The 23,659-nt window shown below is 40.4% G+C and overlaps 1 protein-coding gene across 3 annotated transcripts in view; it reads left to right on the forward strand.

The window, feature by feature from the left end:
- Positions 1 to 23,659, forward strand: part of LOC143219076 (semaphorin-1A) — a 649,895-nt gene that overhangs the window by 65,773 nt on the left and 560,463 nt on the right. For all 3 annotated transcript variants that reach the window (XM_076444869.1, XM_076444871.1, XM_076444870.1), the window contains exon 2: positions 9,051 to 9,227. In XM_076444869.1, coding sequence (XP_076300984.1) covers positions 9,131 to 9,227 — 97 coding nt within the window. In that variant the 5' untranslated portion in view covers positions 9,051 to 9,130. The remainder of the gene's footprint in view (positions 1 to 9,050; positions 9,228 to 23,659) is intronic.

Here is a 23,659-nt window from a genome sequence, read left to right on the forward strand (position 1 = left end):
AAAGTGAGAGCCGATCGTACGTACATACCTGCACACCGCGACATGCATCCTTGTACCAACGTATACGTAGATTGACGCGCGCGCACACATCGATAGGTCCGCGGAGTGGCCGATATATTCATGGGATAAGTATTGTTCGGGGCAAAAGGGAAATAAAAATGGATTGCCGCCGTGGAAGTTTTGACGCGCGGGACAGACTCTCCGCCGATTTATCGTCGCGATAAATTCCTGATAGACTCGTTGGAATGTGCTACGGACAGGGATCGCGAGGCATAAACGCCTGTACGCGCCGGTGGAAATAGAATATAGCCCGAAGGAGGTGTTGCAACGACGAACGGGCCGGGAACGATGAACCGGCACGGCACGGTGCGGCGGCAAGCAAAAAGAACCAGAAGAAGAAGATCCGGAGAATAAAAATAAAGAAGTGGGGGGGGGGGGAGGGAAGAAAGAGAGACGGGGCTATTGGTGAACGGTCTTTGAAAGGCGCGTCGCGCTGGGACTCGTCTGATCGCGTCGTCGCGTCTCTATGGAAGAAACGATCGCGGTAGAAAATCGTCGACGATTTCACCAGGCTGGAAATCGCGAGCAAGACGAACAGCAGCCTACTGTTTTTGCTTTGATCCTCGGCTCGTTGAACGATGAGCGATCGGTCTGGAATTATCCACGGTTCGAGCAGCCGTGTCGGTATCTTGTGGCCGGTGTGCTATTGCCGCTGTTGCGTTTACTCGGCCACTCTACGCACAAAGCGCATGGATAATTAGACGGGGCGTGCCCTCCGCTGTCCAGCGTGTTGCTCCGATGCCCGTGAATTCTCTCTCTCTCTCTCTCTCTCTCTCTCTCTCTCTCTCTCTCTCTCTCTCTCACTCTCCCGTGCTTTCGTGCTTCCGTTCTCAGAAACTGACGCGAGCGGTCTTGCTCGATTTTCTCCCTATATTTCCCGAGCTGTTTTCCCTCGTCGACCCTTTCCCCCCGACGCCGCTACAAAACGCGCACGGATCGGTTACAGATAACAATGGTAATGTAGCGGTAGTTCGGATCATTCCGCGCTTGAATCATGTTCCACTTAATCCGTGTTTCGAAACATACCCCGTGCTCTCGTGCCTCTGCTTTTATCGTCGTCCGGCTCGGAACAGCACACCGATCCTCTATGAAGGAGTTTGCGCGTTGTTCTTTGCTTTTTGCCCGCCTCGAATTATTATACATACGCGCGTTCGCGTTCGGTTCGACCGAGAGCCAATGATACCGTTTCCCATTATCTATGAAATATCTGGACGATTTACGAGGAACGTGGGCGCTTAACTGCCGCGCTTGCTTTATCGCTCTGTAATTGAATGGTCTCTAGTTACAGTGATTTCGGATTGAATTTCATTAGACGGGTCGCGTTCTTCGCGAATTAGAGAACGCGTCTAGGATTAGCGGTGGGCGATCAGAATTCCTCAAAGGTTCGAGTTATTTCCCACATGAAACGAGATTCCGTATCGACCAAGTTAAATATTACAGGCGCAGATAAGCGAGAGTCGTAACCGACCATTGGCACCTCGCGGCCGCTTATGCGAGCTCGGACAGTTGTAAACTAGGATTCCTGAATATCTGTACGCGGCTAAATGAATTTCATACTTATTATTACACGGCCCGGCGTCCTGGAATCTCGAGACAATACGCACGAGTCTCCTATCGAGGAATTTCCACTTCGATCCGCGTCGCATTTCATGCTTCCAGCAACACCAATCACCGATCGAAACGCGAATGTCGCCGGCATTTCCAGACAAATTGAACGCAACCAACCGTCGTAAACAGACAAATCACTTGCAATCCGTAGGAATCATTATATTGGGTTGGCTAGAAAGTAATTTCGGTATTTTAAGAAATTACCGACCGGGGTGATTATTACATAATTTTGAAAAAACTATGGTTAAACACTTTTTAAGGGAACCTTCAACACAGTGACTGCAATTTTCATTGCGAACTGACAAGTCACCCTCAATAACGTCAGCTAATACTTTCATTTAAGATTGCAATGTAAAAGAACAATTTCTATGCTTTCTTTTGGTACAGCACAATGATTGAAAATCCTATTTTTGCACTCGAATGGCGAGTCTGAGGCGCCGCTTTATATTAACGCGACTTCGTCAAAAAATTACATTCGTTTATTCTACATATAATGCTATCATTGGAGCTCATATTCAGAGCAAAATATTAATCGTTGCGTGTTATCGTTGTCTTTCACCCTCAAGACAATTTGTACATTTTTTCTGGAATGAATCGATTTGAAATCCTTTCGAAACGTCCACTGTAATTGAGTTTGGTATCGATTAAAAATGATTGCAGGCTGAGAATAATTTGTCGGTGTAAGGTCAAGGGAATATGGTGGATACGGTACGAGTTCTCGATGGTAAGTTTTATGGAAACTTGTCCTTGGGTCGGCGTCGTTACGGTGGAACAAAATTCCTTTGCGATTCGTTAATAATACCTATTTTCCACTTATACACCATCCACTATATTTCCTGACCTTGCGCCAGCCAATTATTCCATTAATTTCGAATATCGAAACACTTTGTTATCCGTAACGCATTCGATTTGAATAAAATTTTAATTCGAATGCTTAATATTCATTCGGTATTGAACGAATTTTTAAACAGTACGTTCAGTAACTTTTAATACTTTGTTCCTTAAACATGGTCAACGTTTATTGGTAATGTTAAAGAACAATGTTAGGGTAAACGCGGTTTATTTCAGCTCCTACCTAAACAAGAACAACGAGTTAAACAATTGACGATAAGAGAAAAAGAACGCTTAACTTTTTAACGGGGCATGACGAGTTAACTCGTCATTGAGGTTTGCTTCAGTTTTTCATTTTTCTTTAATTCTACGAGCAAGACACTTCCACGTAACTGTCAGAGTATCCATATTGATATAAACTATTCTATAATTACTTTGATTATGGTCCAGTTTTGGTTATCTCAATTGTAATTGTCTCACGTCCTCCTATTCCTAATTCCAAAGTCGCCTAGTCGAAAGAAAATGGCTGACTACTGGAACGATTACTCTACTTATGACTGACACGACAGATACGTTCCCAGCAGTAACATTGTTAATGAATAGACAGCGGATTTTTATGCAAAATAAACATTTTCTAGCTGATTTGCAACAAACTGGAGTGAAATAGAAATTTATTTTCTTTCTGAACACGTTCAATAGGATGAAAACAACATTAGAGTATTTTAAAATTCTTCTTATGTTTCAACTGTTCGAAATTACCCTCATCTTTGTCATAAATGCATAAAATCCGCTGTCTATTAATCAACAATCGACCTTGTCCGAAATCTCCACAATTTCGGGCATGTTTAAGAAGAAGATGTTCGGTTTCTTTTACACTACACGCTTCGACGAACAAACAAAAAGGAATCAATATCTCAGAGCAAACTCCGAGAGAGCAAGTCTCGCAGCGAGAAGTGTGCGACCGTATAGCTACATCTGCGCCACTTTCGTGAATGGTCCATAGAGTTTTACTACCGGGATTATTTAGATCTAACTTAGTTTAAAATCAACTTCCTCGGGTAACACGGTGCTCGGCATGATTTTTGTGTGGATGGTCGTGGGGGAATGGTCGGTGATAAAATGGTCCCAGAACAGAACTAGGCGAATGTTTTCGTCGAGTCGAGGTGCAGTTTAATTTTCTTGGCCCTGAAGACTGTGGCCGGGAGGAGGGTGGATGTGTTCGATCCTCGGGACGCGGACACGACGAAAACACACTGTCTCGCCGGGTCCTGTTCGTGTCGGGCGTCTTGGAGAATCCTCGCTTCCGCTCGAGATCTGTTTGCCTGATTTTACAATCTCTTTTCCCTTAGGTTTTTCAGCGACGACACCGATCCGATGAGGAAAATTAAATCGGGGTTCTTTTTTCGCTGGGAGTCAGCGAGCGAGGGTTTCCGATCGGATCGGGGAGAGCAGTAGCTGGGCGGGTCGTAACGACACGATGGCTCGTGACTTGTCTGACGTAAGAGAAAGTCTCGTTTGGTTGCAACGCGGCTACGGCTACCACGGGGAATCGGAAACCGACGTAGCTGGTGACGATGCTGGAGGGAAGTGACTCTCAATCCGTAGCTCGTCTCGCGTCTCGGAAATAGGGCGAGCCACGCCTAAGAGTGGCTCGCTGGCTTTCAGATGCGTACACCTTCGCGGGGAACAGTTGGCGTGCCCGTGTTTGCGGTGCACATTGTCTCCCCCACTGTTTTTAAGCGGTCTCCTGGGAACGCGCTAGGGCTTTCCGTTCGATTTATTAGCGTTCCGCGAGCAACTATTGCGCCGCCGCCACGCCGTCAAGATCATTCCTGTTCACGCGATAGAGATTGGAATTTATCGGCTTGTCGCGGAACAGTTTATTCGTTCGATAACCAACAGGTTAATACACCACCGCAAGACGCGATACTGTTATTAATAACACGGTGGAAATAATTTTCTAACGCTAAGACAAGGTTATGCAAGGTGTTGCATGGCGAACAATGTAACAAGCGAGGAATTGATTTTTCTGTGAAAAGGTTAGTCAAAAAGGCACGGGAAGCATTTTCTCACGCGGGTTCCACTACAATTTCCAGAGAAAATATTTCGTATTAATATTTTCATTCTAGCCCTCCAGTGCGCCGGCGGATTGAACTCTTTATGATGATGTCTAGATCAGGCCTGGCCAACGCGCGGCCAGCGGGCCGCATGTGGCCCGCCATGTTAAATTGTGCGGCCCGCCAGGCGATTTTATATTTCTATTGAAACTTTTGTTTCTTGTTGTATGTATACAAAAAATATTAAACAAACGAAGTGTCATTGTTATAATGCGCAAGTGCGTCTACGAACTCCCGTTCTATATTTGATATCTTTGATATAATTGAGTTATAGCGTAACAATGAAATGAAACAAATTTTTGCGTCCACATCAAAATTTAATTTTCACAATACTTATATTACATCCGAGAACCTTTGTTTTTACACGTAGACCCATTGTTTTCTTCTTGACACTGACAGGATGTGATTCTATATTGTATAAGTCGAAAAGAAGGAACAGTACGTTTTCGAGGAGAAAATGGAGTTTGAAAAATTGATAAGGTTCTCGTGCCCTAGTATTTACAAAATCATGAACAGACATGCCCACCGATTCCTATTTAATAATACTCGTATCCGGCGAGTTTTCCAAACTCGATTTTCTCGAAATCGAAGCTTCAAACGAAAGAATCTTCTTCCCCTTTTCGACTTTTTTTACAAATACAAAAAATCACCCCTTCCCGTTTATGCTACCCTTGTGGCCACACGTATCTGCTGTGAAGAAATGATCTGCTTGCGATTCTTTCGTTAATGCAGAACGAAATCGATCCTTTGGTATCTACGGCGGGGAAACATTAGTCTAAACCAGGACAATCACCATTAATCATTCCGGACGTTAGATAGTGCTGCACAAAACTGTTGCTGTCTATCAGAATCGTTCAACATAGTTCTTGAAACACTGGAACGAATTAAAAAAATTAGAGTCACTCGAGTATTGGAATTTTTCAGAAGTGAAATATTTCAAATGCTGCAATTGGTTGTAGCTAATTGGCTATCACTCATGTGGTCTAATTGCAAGTGCTCTTAATAGTTAATACGCGTTCCAGCAACAGACGGCTGAACTTGTTTAAATTATGCGAGGTATCTCTATTTCTTACATTTGACCTGGTTATTGTACACTGAACGAAAATATATTCTTCATTCAATTATATTCGGTTATATACGATAGTTCAATATTAATTATTAATTATGATATTTATTTGCCGTACAACATTATTAGAGCAAGTATAAAAACAAATTCGAAAAAAATGTATGTTATACATGATTGATTTTACCAAATATTATTAATAGCTGAATCACCGGACGTGGCAGTGGCATGCAAAGCATATTTTCTTCAAAGTATTCAATGTTATCGATGTGTTTTGCATGTAAGCGTATATTTTTCAAGATACATAGTGGCAAGACCTGGAAGCAGCGTCGCCAGATTAAGACTTGCATCCCCACTCTACCTTCCCCTTCTAGGCCGCTATTCCCAGTCACGTGATGCGTATCGTGCATGTGGCTGGTACTGGCAGAGAGGGGGTAACATTTTCCCCTTAACTCATGCTCCTTCCCCTCATTTGGCGGCTCTGGCTGGAAGTGATCTTTGATTTCTAAAATTGAAATCGAACGACATCAATGAACACGAAGGGAAGAATAACCAGAAATCCTGCAGCCATAAAATCAGAAACCATCGAAAGATCAAAAAGAGACTGCGGATCTTTATGCAAAATAAAATTCGTTTGCATTAACTGCAAGACATGGGAACCAAGTAGGAATTTATTTCTCTCTTTAGTGGTTTCATTAAATCGCAACAAATGTATTCATACTTTTCGTAATATTTCTATATAACAATCTGTTATTAATCGTGTTCCGGTTACTACAGAAGTCGTTTCCATAGTAATTGTGCTTTTGCTGGAACAAAATCGCGAGGTAATTGCAGATCGGAAACGGTTAACGGTCGTGCTTTGGTCCTTTAACGCGAGAGAAATATGGTTGTTGAAATTTGGATTTCTGAAACACCTTGTGTGCGAGACAACGGCGCGGAGGTTTGTTAGCGGTGTTAGATATGCAGCCCGATCCAACGGAAATCTCTATATGCGCGTAGACCCGATTTTCCGCCTAATCGTGAGTGTATTCGAAGTCCTAGCGGCAGTTGACTGCGAAGCACCAGGACAAATAGTAGTTCCAGCTGGCGACCTCTCTGCATAATGCATACCATCGTCGTCTTGTTCATCGTCGTTGCCGCACTGGTTCGAGTCGGCTGTGTCCTCCTCCTTCGTTAGCCTTTTATCTTACCTGGTACCTTCTTTCTTCCCGTACCTCCTTCTATCTTTCCCTATCTCGCCCTAGTAGGCGGCGGCTTGGCTATGCAAGAAGTCGCGCATGTATAAGTTCCCCACGAAAAAGAACAAAGACACTTTTCCTCCTACTTGCAACGACCTCGCCCTTGTTAAGAACCGGAGAGATTTAAGAAACGTCTGCATTTTTAACGCAACCACGCGCGAAACTTCCTCACATGAGCGGAAACATATCCGTCTGATCATTTGAATATTTTATTAGCAGCGTGTCGAACTCTCGACATTGTGCTTCGTGATTGCGAGCATCGAGGCACTCAACTTCAGATTGTTTATCTATCTATGTCCACATTTGTAATATGAGTAATTGTCCTCCATCTTTAAGAGTCTCGAGTTTTGTCACATTCGCTGAACAGTTAACGGGGGAATTGCCTTTTTTCTGTAAGAAAGTTGTAGTTTAACACTTCGAGAATGTCCTGCAAAATTTATAGAGTTGACAAAGTTATGTGCCGAAGCACAGGTATATTTGTCAGTTGTTCGGAACTTAGTGTGTTATAACAAGACTGCGGATGTTTATGCAAAATAAAAGTTCTTTCCTTCTTTAATAATTTTAGTAAGTTGAAATTAATACACTGGTGTTTCTAAATTCTCTTTGCCCCTAATCTTGTTGAAATTGGACTTACCCATTTTTATAATAAATGCATAAAATCCGCACTCTAGTTATAACATTGTTATATAACCGATTGATTAAACAATTAACTGTGGCTTAGTTATTAGAAAACATTCAGACTGTGGAAGACAATTTCAGACTGTCCCGACTTCTGATAGCCTCGAGACTTCTAAGACCTCAAATTCTCTTCTAAAAAGGTCCTCAAAAAGTTAAAGTCCCTCAGATTTCTGAGACTGTCAAGGCCTCGCAATTTATTTGGTTTCTCCAGAATCATGAGACCATCAGGATTCTCCAGATTCATAAGATCTCCAAACTCTCTAGACCACTCCACTAGATCTCCAAACTTCTCAGATCCTACGCACACCAAGGTCCGTTGACACCTATTAAATTCCCCGGAGTGAGAGGTTTTGAAAGTTTGGTGTGCTCGAGATGCCTTGGAGGTTCAGTCTTGACTATTTTGTGGTACTGCGCGGTTTTGAAGTGAAAACTTCTTTAAGCGCACCGCGTACACAATTTGCTGAGCACTTAATGAGTCTGACTCGTCATGCTCCGAGGTGAAACGCTATAGGATAATTTTTAGATATTCAGAGAGATTTAAATCTTTTCTTGGATTATAATAATATTGAAGAAGATATTGATTTTGATACTCTAATAATATATATATATATTCATATCATTCATATTAATACATATATAATATTATTATTTAGAATCGATTACAATCGCCATAGAAGTTTTCACTTCGGTCGTTCGTTCTTATGCGCACAATAATGATTTTTTAATCAGTTTGTGGAGTATTGAGCGTCTTGTGGGACTCGTGGATGGACAGAGTCAGACGGGCTTGGTAATTTGGGGCATAAGAAAGGTTTACGAATCACAATCGTTTTGTAATGAGTACAGTTGTTCTTGGGAACTTTGAATATGTCATGGTGACTTGTTAGCTCACAATGAAAATTGCTGTTGCTGTTGAAAGTTCCATTAAAAAGTGTTTAGCCATGTACCATAGATTTTTCAAAATTACGCAATAATCACCGGCCGGTAATGTGCTAAAAAATTGTCTGGGTTTTGTATTAAATTATAAAATTTAATTGCTATTAAAATTCTTCTGTCTTTTGCATCTCTTCATGGTTCTGTGAATTTGGATTTTCAGCATTGACAGAAATCAAGTCCAAAAAGCGAGAAAGATTTTTACGAGTTGACGATGAAATGGGAACTTGTCTGGCGACTTTGGGGAACCTCGTTTTGATTTAATTTGTCCAAGGAAACAGGCTCAGTCCTCTCATTGGATAAATTTTGTAAATAAATAATTTGTTTTGTGTTCTTTTTGTATCATACAACTTTTACATTTTTTGTATTCAGGTGTGCCGCAAGTAATTCCAGATATTTTTAGTGTGCCGTCAACCGAGAAAGGTTGAGAAACACTGGGCTAGTGTATCTAAGCTAATATTGAACAGTGGTTAATTTGTAATAGATACAATTAAAATATTCATGGGTTCTTATTACGTGTTTCAGGTATGACGATCGGAGCGGCGATGAGGATTGAAAGCTACCGCTGATTTATAAGATACCCTGCAGGGCCACTCGCTTCCAAAATGAGCACATCGCTGCGAATTTTGGCGCTAATCAGCTTAGCCGCGCAGAACGTGGCTTGGCCGCAAGATCCCGTTCCTAGGCTGCACGTCAAACATCGTGAGTAACGTTTTACTAATTACAAGCACTATAATATTCACTATTAATCAATATTTGAAGAAGACTATCGTCTTAAGCATCGTGTAACGGGCAGCGAGGCGGATTCAACAATAGTTTACCGATATAATGGCAAAGTAAACTTGCAGCAATGCTGTTAAATAATGAACGAACAGCGAATTTATCCGTTGATTTATCTGACGCGCAAACTTTAGGTTGCCTGAAAAGTAATTAATGTATGCGTTGTGTAACAGATTTACACTGTCTTGTAGTTCAGTGTTTTCAATGCGTGTGTCGTGAAAATATTCTATACTAAATGTTCGATACTTGTAAGGTATTTATCTGAACGTTTTTATTTCAAAGATTATGGTGAGCCGCAAAGATCGCATTAAATTCACAGTGCATCGCTAATCCAAAAAGCTTGGGAAACAGCTTAGTGGTTAAACGAAAAATAAATAACAAGAAAACACTGCCATCATGTAAAAGTAATAATTCGCGCGAATGCAGTTAATTCATATTCAACGCAAAAACTGCCGCAACGCTAAGTTTACAAGAAGATGGTTTTTCCCCTAAAATACAGCATACGAAAGCAATTAAAAATCTCTTTATTTATTGAATTATTTATTGAAACATTGCTTTGCAGAACGAGAAATCTCATTTAATTGTACGTCTGAAACTGTAGAATAATTGTCGATGGAAATTAAGGACAAAGTACAACAGAATCAGAGAAACGGCAATTTCGTTCGAAGTTGATACGATTCTGTCGCCGTTTATTGGTTTATTCTTTTTGCCGGAGAATTTAATTCCAAGATTTGTTATACAATTCAATCGGAAGTCATTGGCGGCAATAATTAATTGCTTTTGATACCCGTTGGTCTCGTTTGTATGTACACGCATTTCTGGTTGGAGCGCTTCTGAATTGAACACGAGAAATTACAATGTATTTTTAAGGCGTACCGAGCGTATGCCTGACATTAATGTATCCCGGTTTACTCGGCCAGCCATTTTCCCAGCAGAATGAACTTTCCACAATGGCGGACACTGTGAATGTTATGAAATTAACATTTTCAGTATTTATCAACCGTTTCTCTGCTATGAGAATAATACGCGGCGGGATACCGTGTCTCGAATTTCACTGCTCTCTCTCTCTCTATCTCTCTCTCTCTCATTAGGTCCGTCGAATCAAGTTCTACAACATTTACGGAGGGTAACGTTAGCGAGGACTTTTTCGAGAGTATATGTATCGGAGAGCTGATTCCGCTAGTCGCGTCGCTAGATAAAAGCTTTCTCCTCGGGAGATGGAAGAGATCAAAGACAATTTCGGCAGACACGTTTTTATCCGCACTTAATGATAATGTGTCGGTAAATTCGATTCGCCGCCTGCTTTTGCATGGGAGAATTTAATAAAACGAGCCCGCGTCCCCGCCAGGCTATTTTATAGACGTATCGAACCTACCAAATTGGTTCTGGCTGTCGTTTTAGAATATATGCGGTGATTAAATTAAGATTAATAAAGTTAGTCGATCGCGAGCTGGCAACCACATTTTACGCGGCCGCGGTCCCGTATTCATTTTCCGTGATTAACTCCGATACTTGCAAGTGATACCGCTCGATACATACCTTACCGCCACGTTTTGCCACCTGCAGAATCGATTCTACCGATCTTTTTTAGTTAATCGATACTATTTTACTTCATAGATTCTAGCTTTACATAAAAAATGCCGTAGAGGAGAAAATAATATTGTTTGTATGGCTACATTTATTTTAATGCTTAAACATTGATTACGAACGGATCAAATTTCATTTCATTTAATAGAAAGGCGTAACATTCATATTTGGTAGACTTTGCTTAAAATCTTCATCACGAGTGTGACTCGTTAAAATACGACAAGGGGTTAAATTAACGATCATGTGTATCGATTTTTCTTGAATTTTCTGTTCTCAACGTATTGTACTAATTGTTTTATTTCGTCGTAATCTGTCCTTTGTCGAATCTCATTGCAGAAATGATCTTTAACGAAGTAGAATTACAAGAGGAATCCCTACTCACTTCTCTTTTGTAACGTTCCTCTTCCAATATCTTTTGATTCTTGGCCAGTTATTAAGGACAAAGCGAAGCGTAATGGACAGATATTGTACGAGGCTTATCTATAAATGAATTGATAATACTACAGCTCCGTGAGCTTCATTTCGATCCACAAAAGTAAATCGTTTTAAACTTGTAGAATAGTTTATCATTTTTATTGTGCGTATAGATATTTAATCATCATACGTTCCTCATAGTGAGAATTCAGCTATTTTCGTTTCCAACTTCATAAATATTCTAAAACGATTTCCTTCTGTCTGCGTCGTAACATGACTTTAAAATGTGACGTCGCAGGACATAATTTGTCGAGTTCGAGGATAAACCAAAAATGGGTGAAACATTATCTTGGGCTCTTTCATCGAACTGTTTCCATCATTTATTTATATAGCATTTCCAGACCGCTTTAGGGACGTCTGTTACATACGAAATTGATTCGATTAATGAGATGCAATTTGTTGAGAATGGCGACGCGAGATTAAGTGCTCAGTTTACCAAATCCCCGATTTACTTGTTCGGCAAGTAGTAACGCGTCCTTAAGCTTGTCGCTACGGCAGTAGATCGGACAGCATTCACGGCGGTACGTCGATCTGCGCGAAGTAAAATTAATTCGACGGATTAATGACTGCGCTTTCAATATCCGAGGCTCCATTCTAGTCATTCCACTTCATTACGGCGATGCGCGACAGATTATCGGGAACAATACGGCACATTTCACGGCGAGTTTGATAAGAAACGTTCGGCTGGATTCCTTTGATTCATTCGTCTCTTTTGTTCGACGGCCCTCTTTCACCGGGAGGGTTGGGGCCGCAGTCTAATCTCCCAATGTCGGCGCGGGAGAAGAGAAAATACTAGATAACGATAACCGTTGAATTAATAGTAATGAAATTCGCGCGTGTTCCGAAGCTGATTTTCCGCGTTACAGTGTTCGTCTTCGTGTTCGTCGACTGCGCGGAACGGAACGGCTGGCTACGGCTTTAGACCCGTCGCCGTTCCCCTCCCGGGCCCCGTTATTTGCCCTCCACGGCGAACAATAACGCGCCGTTTCGCAGGAATTCGCCGATAAGAAAAAGTTAGTTCGTTTCTTCGACCCTTTTCACACGGATCTTTTCACGCGGGAAATTTAATTTCCGTCGCGTGAGATAAAGAGCTGCGAGAACCCGCCGCGGAAAGCGCGTCTCTCTAGGTTCCTCGCTCGCGTACATGTGTATAGATATATTCGTACGCGCGCGTGCACTCTCACGAGATTCCGAATGAGGCGAGCAGTACGCGAAACGAGTCGAAGGTTGCCGCCCTGTGAATCGAGAACGCGTTGCCGCACGTCGAGTACTTTGCCTTCGAGAGCTTGAGAGACAGAGTGACGGAAAAAAGGGGGAGAATCGTTGCCGGGCAAGATGGATAAATGGATAGATAGATAGATTCGTAGAGAGACAAAGACCGTTTGAAAGACAGAGAGAGGTAGAGAGCCGGCTGTTCGGGAGTGGTAGATGACGTATATGCACGTCACTTTCGTCGTCCCTCGACCTCATTGTCGGCCGTGTTCCGTCGATTCAAAGGCATTTCCGCGCGACGTGAGTACCCTTTCGACCGCACCTGTGGATTTGGCCGTCGTCGTTTTGTCGCGCAGGTGCCGCACAACACGACGTCGTACCGGCGTTGCTAGACGCCTGGCTACGCTCTCTCGCCCCCTCTCAACCCCTCGGAACCCACCAGAAACCCCGAGGAGAGCCGGAGGGACGGGGATAAATGTCGATGGGCTGGGGAGAAAAACGGAGCGGAAGAAAAGAGGGGAAAAAAACCGACCGAGAGCAGTACGCGTAGGAAAGAACGAAGATAAATTAGACGGGGCTGGATAAAGATTTCTATTATTGGTAGCCGGTTTTTCTACCGACCCGCTTGCCATGCAAAAGAATTCTGAAATTAGGGGTAGAGCAATTTACGAGCGATCGCTTTTTTTTTGCAGCGCGGATGAATTTTTAGCGACCTGCCAGTGTTGTACACGGATCCGATTCGATTCGTAACTGTTAATCGTTTTTTTTTTTTAACAATTTCGAACGGTGGATTTTATCGAAATGTTCCTCGGACAAGTTATTAACCCTCGGGGGACAACGTCTGCAGGCTGTATTGAATTTTGACGAGTGCTGCAGACTCCCGTCCAGCGCGAACAAGAAAATATCAAAAAGACAATACAGAGTGTACTACCTACTTAACTCTGCCATCCTTAATAACTTCGTGTTCGGAGGGGAATATAATGAATTCTATTTCTCATTTTAGAAAAATATTTAACCCCTTCCCATGTAATAACGAGTCAGTTCGAGAATGTTCACTCTTCTAAATTGAAATAAAATTGTGCCTTTCTCTTATGAATATTTTAGCATCAACGCGAATGTGGATATGCAGAAAATTTTAATTTCCTGTCTCTATCATTAAATTATATTAGAGATAAAGCAGTTCTAACCATTGTACGAGTGAAGAAAGTAATGCAGGGAATGGCTCAAGCAACATAATTCCGTGAAATGTTGCAAATTTGCTCGACAACTGTGTTAGCAATGACCCGGCGCAAATATGTTAATTTGTAGAATTTGTAGAGAGTTGTGTGAAGATCATCAGAAAGTCTAAATCGTCAACAGATTATGGTAATATTCGTACCATCGCACAGGGTGTAACAAAATGTTTTAGCACGGCTTCTCCAGCTGATTCTACACCCTTGGATCGGTGGAGATTTATTGAAAAAGGTAGCATCTTCTTCTATCTTCTAGAAAATCTTCTTCTATCTTCTTCTAATCTTCTTTTAATCAACGATTGACGATTAACTTCATCAATCGATTGATTTCTTTTAAACTTATCTAAAGAAGCCATGACAATACATTTTGTTACACCCTGTACATGCAACGTCGATCATACAGAAAGATTCCACGATCGGCCGTGGTCCCGGAAGGGATAACGTATAAACTTTGTTGTCGCATGAAACAATTACTAAAAGCATGCTACATACAACTTTAATCCTGGAGAGACTAAGCCTCTGAACTAACCAGGGGCGTTATACGAGTGGTTCCATCCGATTTTGATGATATTTACATATAATGAAGGGCCGAGAAACATACTCGATACGTGTTACTTTAAGCTTCGGCTATTCGTAATCCGACAGCGAAAATAGTTTTCATTGTTTTTCATAATTAAATATTCGACGTGCATAAATGCAGTGTTAAACCATGCAAGTCTTATTGTTTTCTTTCGCGATCGATAGTTCTCGAGAGAGGCGTCAAAATACGATTTGTAACTTGAAACCATGAGGGTTATTTTCACGCGTTGAACATGTATTGCGGCCGCTAAAAAAATATGTGGCAAATAATCTTTCGAGGTTTATATCGTATGCAAATTTCATTAAAATAGGTGAACGCCTCTTCGGAAACGCCATTTATACGCGTTATCCGCAGTGGACGGATTTTACAAAAATGAGTAAGTGCAATTTAAATTTATTAGAGAGAAATTTCTATTTAACCCTGATGCAAACAATTTTTATCTTGCATGAAGATCCGCAGGAAATATGATTTCGAAAACCACTAAGCGACCATGCGTTTGAAGCTTTGCATGTTGTACAATAGCCTGATTCGTGAAGAATAGTTTGACTGCATTATGCTTGTGATCAAGGCGACATCGAGTCGAAAGGTTAGCGGTTTTAATTAAATAATTAGCGAGAGAGAGAGAGAGAGAGAGATCTTTAGTATGGAAAACCAGATCCGGAAACCGGTTTATTTGGACAAAGTGAAATTCGACAACTAATTATTAAATTTAATTTCCGAATTTTACAGATTTATTCAAACAAGACAGTCTTTAAATCTGGTTTCTGAAAATGGACCTCATAATTAACGTAGTAATTACTATCTCGCATACCCAAATAACAGGGAATAATTCGAACTAAAATTTTAAAAACATCATAACGACAGAAATGATAATATTAAATACGACTTTCGAGTGTTGATAATGGCCACTGTTGTCAGCAACATGAAAACTACAAACACCGGTGGAAAATATGAGACCTGGTTCTATAATTAATAAAAGAGTGGGACGCTTCGTATAAACCATTTCACTAATTGAGAGACTTATCCAAATATTGTTTGCTGATATAGTATGCAGTAAACTCAGTTTTCAATTAGTTTCGACGTTCAATGAAAACTTTCGTGAAAGTAACACTAGAGCGAAATTAAATTTAGTATTCACAATAATGGTTCTGGATGTAACTTATTCGTCGATTTCCACGAGTTACTCTTTACACCTTTCAGGATACCTGTTGCCAAACCGTGGCATATTTCTCGGAAGTGATCTCTTCGTTCGAAAGTGGCGAAGTCATATCTCTTATCTTCGGTCGAGGACCTTTACCGAGAACATTGAAATATTTTTAGTCGCATTTAGCCTGGATCTAGGAGTGCGATAAAAGCCATAGTGCCCGAAGAATAACCGGAAAGCAATAAAAAACGAACAGGACAGCCTCGAAGCGAAAGGACCTACCGCACCGGTGCGGTGAGTGGAGGGAAAAAAAAAATATCTGACCGAAGTTGGAGAAAATGAAGTCGAAAGAGGCGGGGGAAGATAAGAGGGCGGCGGAACAATACGGGCGAACGCGCTCGGGACGATGACGGGCCGCGGCGAGGGGGAGTAGAAGGGTTCGGTATTCAGCGGGTTTAACGACCTTTCGAAATCCGTGGGTGAATCTGCGTTCAAGCTTTTGACACGGATCAAATATTGGCGTGTGTCGTGTCGATCGACGTGACCGCCGCGTTGGTCCGCTTTGGTAAATCCTATTGAGTATTCAATTACGCCGAGAATGGTGGGGCACGTCCGTAGTTGGCCTGCTCTAGCTCGGTTCAGATGAAATTGGACGGTCGTGTGGCTCGCGCAGAGCCGGGGGCACGCGATCATGCGTTCCTCTCCCGTGCTTTTCGATGCTTCCGACCAATTGTGTACAGATTATGGAAATACGCGTACAGCTAACGCCGCGCCGCGACAGTATCCGGCTGCACCTACACGCCGGAAGGAATTTCGGCAAATTTCGAAACTGTGTAGCTTGAGAAACTACGAAGAGCCAATAACAGCCAAATTCGATCAGCTTTATCTTGCAAGCGTTTCGTGGGAAGTAGGGTTATTGTTCCATACACCTGGCTCAATTTTTAACCGACTTCGAAAAAGGAGGAGGTTACTCAATTCGATCTGTATGTGCCTTTTTTTTCGCTTTTTTTTTCTATGTATGTTCACCGATTACGTCGAGATGGATGGACCAATCGGAACGAAACCTTTTGCATCTTGTCGAGTATGTTCCCGGGATGGTCCCGTGCAAAAACAATGTTACATTTCTTTATTAATTACGATTTTATTTGCGAAAATGTAGGGTGGTGATACCGTCGTGAACCCCGCTGAATGTTAGACATTAGGAACAGTAACGACGCGACGTCGTTACCGTTATCGATTGCCGCTTTCAGATATTTATAAATTACGATTTGGAATGTAACGGCTGACAGAGATAAAAAAGTGTGAAATAAAAAAAACTTTTAAAAAAAAAATTAAACCGACTTCGAAAAACCGCACTAAAAAGAATGAAATAATTTCCATTTAATTTATGTGAATACACACAAACTTAAATACAATACAATCTTTTCGGAGGCGGCGCAAATATATTATTTAAATATAAATTTATTAGTATTTAGAAGAATTTAAGGATTTTCGTAATTTCCAGTGTCGAAAATTTTCAATTTTGCGCCGCCTCCGAAAAGATTGTATTATATTTAAGTTTGTGTGTATTCACATAAATTAACTGGAAATTATTTCATTCTTTTTAGTGCGTTTTTTCGAACTCGGTTTAATTTTTTTTAAAAAAGTTTTTTTTTATTTCAAATGGAAATGAGAAATTACTAGACAGAGCGGATCTTTATGCAAAATAAACATTGCCTGCTCTTTACTTTACAGGACTCATTTTTTAAAAATGAAACCACCCTTTTCAAACATCTACAATGACAGTACCTTTCATTACGAATTCAGTGACTATAATTACTCAAGGTCAATCAAGGTCACGGACACAAAAAACCTGATGAATTCCTGATGAAGCGATACGTGAAACGGATGAAATTTATGTCGGGCCAGAACTCGTATTACCCTACTTTGACTCATGCTCGCTTTTCGGGAAATATCTCTCGTACCCAGATGTGGATCGACAGCTATAGATGCTAAAATATTAATTTCATTGTCTTCAGTGGTCATGGAATTCTTTCGTTTACGCTTTCTGACATCTACGCTTCCTGTATTTCTAAATAACTTGTACATATTAGTAAAAGTCAGCCTGGAAGGAGTGTTTCGCTCAGGGTACGTTTCTTCATAAAGCAATTGGGCCTGCAATGCACTTTGTCTACATTCACGGTAAACCGTTATCATGTCACACCTTTCAATCATTTAGTAAGACATAGCGGAATCGCGTTTGGAAACATACTGTTAGTAAATAAATCGCAGCGTAATCGGCTGGAGGATGTTTGAAAACATTCCGTAGCATTGAAGGACCTTAGCATGTTTACTACAAGTCTCACTGGTGATAAACGTATTCTGCTAATATATTTTGTTTTATACGTTCTTTCTGTCCGTGGCCTTGAATGACCTTGAGTAATTATAGTCACTGAATTCGTAACGAAAGGGACTATCATTGTAGATGTTTAAGAAAGGGTGGTTCCATTTAAAAAAGTGAAGTTGACGTTCTAAAAGAAATTACATAAAAACAAAAATTGTTTCTGTACGTATGAGCCCCATTATTACCATTCAACATTGTCTTGGAGACATTTAATGTATATATCTTTGATAACAACAAAGATACTTGAGGTGATAACGTTAGGTGACTCACCCTGTATTTCATCAAAGTAAGATCCCATTCAATTATCATCTGTACTAATAACTATAGTTTTGTTTTGCATTTCCGGCCATTTCTACGTTACACGCGATCGTAACTCGCAATGAACTTTTCGGAAACGATATTTCGTAGTGCCTTCACTGTTGCAAATATTGTTTTGTTTTACATGTTATTGTTTGTATTGGATCGCGCGGAAATTTCGTTTCGTTTCCGCTGTTATATCGAGAAGGAAAAAAGGGCAACTGATCGTCGTCGCAAGGTTTTTCATACCGGACAATCGAGCTCTGTCCAACAATACTAGGTTCGAGCAATTAAAGTAAAGTTAATTGGAATTGTTTGAACATTCCGCTCGCCCCGACATGTAACCGTGTTATGTCACGTCACGTAGTAAATTGAATATTCATTTAAAAAAAATATAAAAGCGCATTATTTCTCCATATTTCATTGCTATCCATTGTTCTAACCTACTTTATCAGACACGGGAGCAGAAACGTAATATTGAATTTAAATTGCGTATTCGTTCCCTTAACGAACTAGTGCATCGGTGATTGACGCGCTATTACACACCTCGATAAACTTCGCATATTTCAGCGATGCTGATATTCTGTATCATGGGGTGTCTAAATATTCTACCATAGATGAAATTGATCGCTGCCGATTAAACACTAGCTGTGCCAATTAAAACTTTGCTCGGAGGCACTTTATTCTTTCTTTCTCTTGAGAAATTATTTACTAAATGACAGGATGCAGCAGTCCGGTACTTATAATTCACGTTTATTGGGCAATTTATCCTTAGAAAGCGCAGGTGCTGTAGTATCATTTAGTGATTAAGCTTTTATTTTCTGCTTCCATAAACCACAATTACATCGGGAAGATGACGGTGACAGTTTGGTCGTTAGAAACAGGTGCTATTCGCTATAGAGTCCTAAATGTAGACGAAGTTACCACAGCCAAGAAATATACAGTGTTCCAAAAAAAAATGTCGTATTTCCTTGAAAGGGGTGACTCCTCAGACCATTCAGCCAATGCCAATGCCACGCCCACCAGAATCTGTCCGCCGTAGCCGCGCTGCGATTGGTCCGTGTTTTTCGTTAATAACTCCTTAAAAAAATAACTTCAGGAACCGTTTTCAATGTATTAATTAATATTTTCAATATTAAGCGTATTAAGAAAGAAAACAAATTTCTATTTCGCTCCGGATTGTTGCGACTCAGGTAAAAAATTCTTATTTTGCATAAAGATCCGCTGTATAATAATAATCTGTGCGTATTGCCAGTTTGCGAATCAGCGGCGCTTTTTCCGATAATAATTGCTCGTAAAAACAGCAACGACCAGCACAATAGAGATTCCTTTTCAGAATTGAATTGAATAGCGGAAGGAAGAGACGTCCTATCTTGGGAGGAAATCGAAGTGCAATTGCCCAAATCGAGAAGATTCTATTTAACAATGTAATAGGAACTGAGGGGGGGGGGGTGAACAGGGGCAGAGAGTATCGGCACGTTCCCAATATGTTCACACGTACGGGTGGTGTGTACGTTTCGTGCGGGAATCGAGTGCTATAATATGTCGGTATGTAGGTTAGCCATTGCTTCGTGACGACGGAAGCCGTACACTTGACTGGCTTTTGTCAAGAGTAAGCTCGTTAGGACTTAGAAGAACTTTGTTAAGCTCCGGGAACGCGCAGTCGTCAACGATTCATGCGAGTGTGAAGGTGTTGCAACGGATGCACGCTTACACAGCTCCCTCCCGGTCTATACACACGGCCGTAGCCGTTTCGAATGGTCACGATCAGGAACCACCGCCGACGAGTTCTGATCCGAGTGGCTTTGATCCTTCTGCCGCGGTATACTATTCCACAATATAGTATCGAATTCGAGGGAACTTCGTTAAGTGGATTCACCGAAACTATCGAGCGGCGTCCGAAAATTTTTACTACACAGTCAAAGGCTTGTGCTGCGTCTAGTCGAGTTTCGCTGGCAATATAGTCCCCGACCCGGCCTGGTCCGACGCGCGGCGGATTCGAAGAAACACAGAGAATCAAGTTGCTGATTGCGAGCTACAATTTGTTGGACATTTGTCTGTCCTTACGTTGCCTTTGTGATTGCTAGATTGTTCGCATATACGTACTGCTGTTTGCTCTCGCGAATTGAGAACGGTTTGTTAGAGATTGATTTGCAGAGGGGATCATCTTTTCATTGTTATATCGATACCTTATACAAAAACGAAGCAAAGGCCACAAAATCTGTTGAATCAACTTTTCAATGTTATTTTATTCTGCTTATTCACTTTTTTCATAAAGGAACACGCCCCATGGTCGTGAAAGGATTAATGGATCGACTTAACCCTTGTGTAGTCAATCGGGTACCCGGATACCCATCTACTGTATTTCTTTCAACAATTTGTTAATGTTCCTCTAAAAAATATTACAAAATTTCTCTGAATGTCCATTATTTACTCGCTAATATATTAATGTATAGTCGTATAATGAGAATTTGTGCGAACATGTTAAATACAGGAAGGTTTTAAATAATTTATAGATTTTGGTTGACTACATAAGGGTTGATTAATTACTGACGAGTATTTAATTTACAAAAATTGAGTTTACACTACAATCGTCAAACGAACACGTTCTATGGAATACGGGAAAATTGTTATGAAAAGACATTTTCATTCATGCATCAAGAGATTGTATTTGCACAGTTTCACGAAATCGTCGTCTCTTCAATCATCGAAATTGTCTTCTGCGGTTGCGTACCCAGAGTCGCCAGATTAATTGTGTCCTCACTCTACCTACCCCTTCCACTACGTTATTCCCCACACTTTCGCCGCGGCTCGGTCACGTGACGCTGGCAGAGAGATTTGGCTGACATTTTCCCCTGAATTCGTGCTCCCTCCCCTCATCTGGCGGATCTGTAGTACCCAATGTTATTCTTAATTAAGGTGAGCGTGAACCAGTGCCTCCAGAATTGACCAAAACTGGTCGATTTTTCTTCTTCTCCTTTTCCCCTTCCACTATCCCATTCCAGCACCGTGAGCATACTCCAACTTCCCCCTCTTAGATCGTAGACTGGTCATCAGAGAGGGGGTGAACTGTATTCTCTTCGATTTCCTCGATCTGGCGGCACTGGCGTACGAAAATGAATTTCCAACTTCGCCAGGAGTCTAAAATTAATATGTACGAGGTCGAGTTTATGTTATGTTCGGTCGATGTTGCAAATTCGCGATAGTAATACAATCATTAATCATTGATACGTTCATCAATGGGAAGTTTATAGCGCTACTAATCTGTACTCGTTACACAGCGAAAACGTAATTTTGGCAACGATTCCCCGTTATTATACTGATCGCGAGAATTATTGGCATCGAAAACAACTAACTCGATGAACGCGAAACAGCTAGCTGTGTTTATAACCGATGTGTATTGTAGAACTTTGTAGAACTGTGTGTCCAAGCGAAGAATAGTATTTATTTACGACTTGTAAAGGAGGTACGTAGGTGAACTTGTTCGCAAACTTTGTTCATTCGCGTGTGTATAAAGACTAGATTTGTGTGACACAATATCGACACAGAACATGACTATGTCTCTATGGTTTGCTCCAATATCGTCGCGATAAAGATAAAACTGTTTAACGTTTCAAGGACTACACAACAATTCACTTTGGAAACTTGAGCGATAACATCGCCATTTTTCAGATTATTTTACGTCTTCTGTTTTCACGCATTTACATCGTGAGGTAAAATGAATCCAAACAGTAAAAAAAAAACTTTTTTTAAAAAAAATTAAACCGACTTCGAAAAAACGCAATAAAAAGTATAAAATAATTTCCATTTAATATATGTGAATACACACGAACTTAAATACAATACAATCTTTTCGAAGGCGGCGCAAAATTGAAAATTTTCGACACTGGAAATTACGAAAATCCTTAAATTGTTCTAAATACTAATATATTTATATTTAAATAATAATATATTTGCGCCGCCCCCGAAAAGATTGTATTGTATTTAAGTTCGTGTGTATTCACATATATTAAATGGAAATTATTTTATACTTTTTATTGCGTTTTTTCGAAGTCGGTTTAATTTTTTTTAAAAAAAGTTTTTTTTTTACTGTTTGGATTCATTTTACCTCACGATGTAAATGCGTGAAAACAGAAGACGTAAAATAATCTGAAAAATGGCGATGTTATCGCTCAAGTTTCCAAAGTGAATTGTTGTGTAGTCCTTGAAACGGTATCACCACCCTACATTTTCGCAAATAAAATCGTAATTAATAAAGAAATGTAAAATTTTTTTTTGCACGGGACCATCCCGGGAACATACTCGACAAGATGCAAAAGGTTTCGTTCCGATTGATCCATCCATCTCGACGTAATCGGTGAACATACATAGAAAAAAAACGATAAAAAGCGGAAAAAAAGGCACATACAGATCGAATTGAGTAACCTCCTCCTTTTTCGAAGTCGGTTAAAAACCACTTCGTATTTCAATAATTTTTACATGTTGTTACGTATATACATATTGTTGATAATAATAACAATTGATATGTTTCAATGTTGTACCAGTTCCCGTAACATAAGAGCAAACACTATATTTACCTACATGTATTATATTTTATTTATGATATAAATATTTTGTAATATATGGACGAATAATTGTTGTTTGTGTATTTGTCTATATTATAGTCCTCATTTATGTAATTCTCTTGTTTTCCTGGCAGTCATTCTTGGGTAATAGGAAACCTAATATTGTTTCGGATTTACTTGTTCGTTTATAGCTGATACTTCCACGAATTATTTTCTGTTTGTAGAAAAGTTACAGCAGTTATACGAACAATGTACATACATTATATTTACACTTTCTGTTGAAATAAGTGGTGTGTGGATAAACTAGAGTTAACTCAAAATAAAGTAAAACTGCTTTGCAACGATCGTGGGCAGCAGGAGTTAAATCAAAATTCGCCTCATCTTGATGAATTGTTTACATTGAAAACATCATGACCAAATTCTTAGATTTTTCTAATCTTTTACTGTTTCATATTTCACCCAGTCAAATTCTCCTTAATGCATAAAAATATCGAGTCTGATTTGTGACGAAGATTTCCAGCATAATCTACAAAATATGATAGTTATTTTCCATTTCTCTTGAGTTGAAATAAAATTCAACAGTTGAGCATTCAAGTAAATGTAGACATTCAGTAAGTACAAACTTCCTTTTTCCTCCACGAAACGATTAAAATCAACGAAATTCTAGTCATTGTAGAAGGTTAATGAAAGAGCAAATAAACTAACTATATAAATTCCGGTTAAGGAAAGCATTCAGCAACAGTGTTCTCAAGTTCCATTAGCGCGCTACCGAAGCTTTTATTGGATCGCAGTTTGCGGTTCGCTACTTGTCATTCTCGACTGTCCAATATCAACTATTAGGTCCGACCGGGCAAGCAAAGTGGTAGAAGCAGCTCGGGTG

Source organism: Lasioglossum baleicum, unplaced genomic scaffold (assembly GCF_051020765.1).
Source record: "Lasioglossum baleicum unplaced genomic scaffold, iyLasBale1 scaffold0021, whole genome shotgun sequence".
Classification (NCBI taxonomy): Eukaryota; Metazoa; Arthropoda; class Insecta; order Hymenoptera; family Halictidae; genus Lasioglossum; species Lasioglossum baleicum.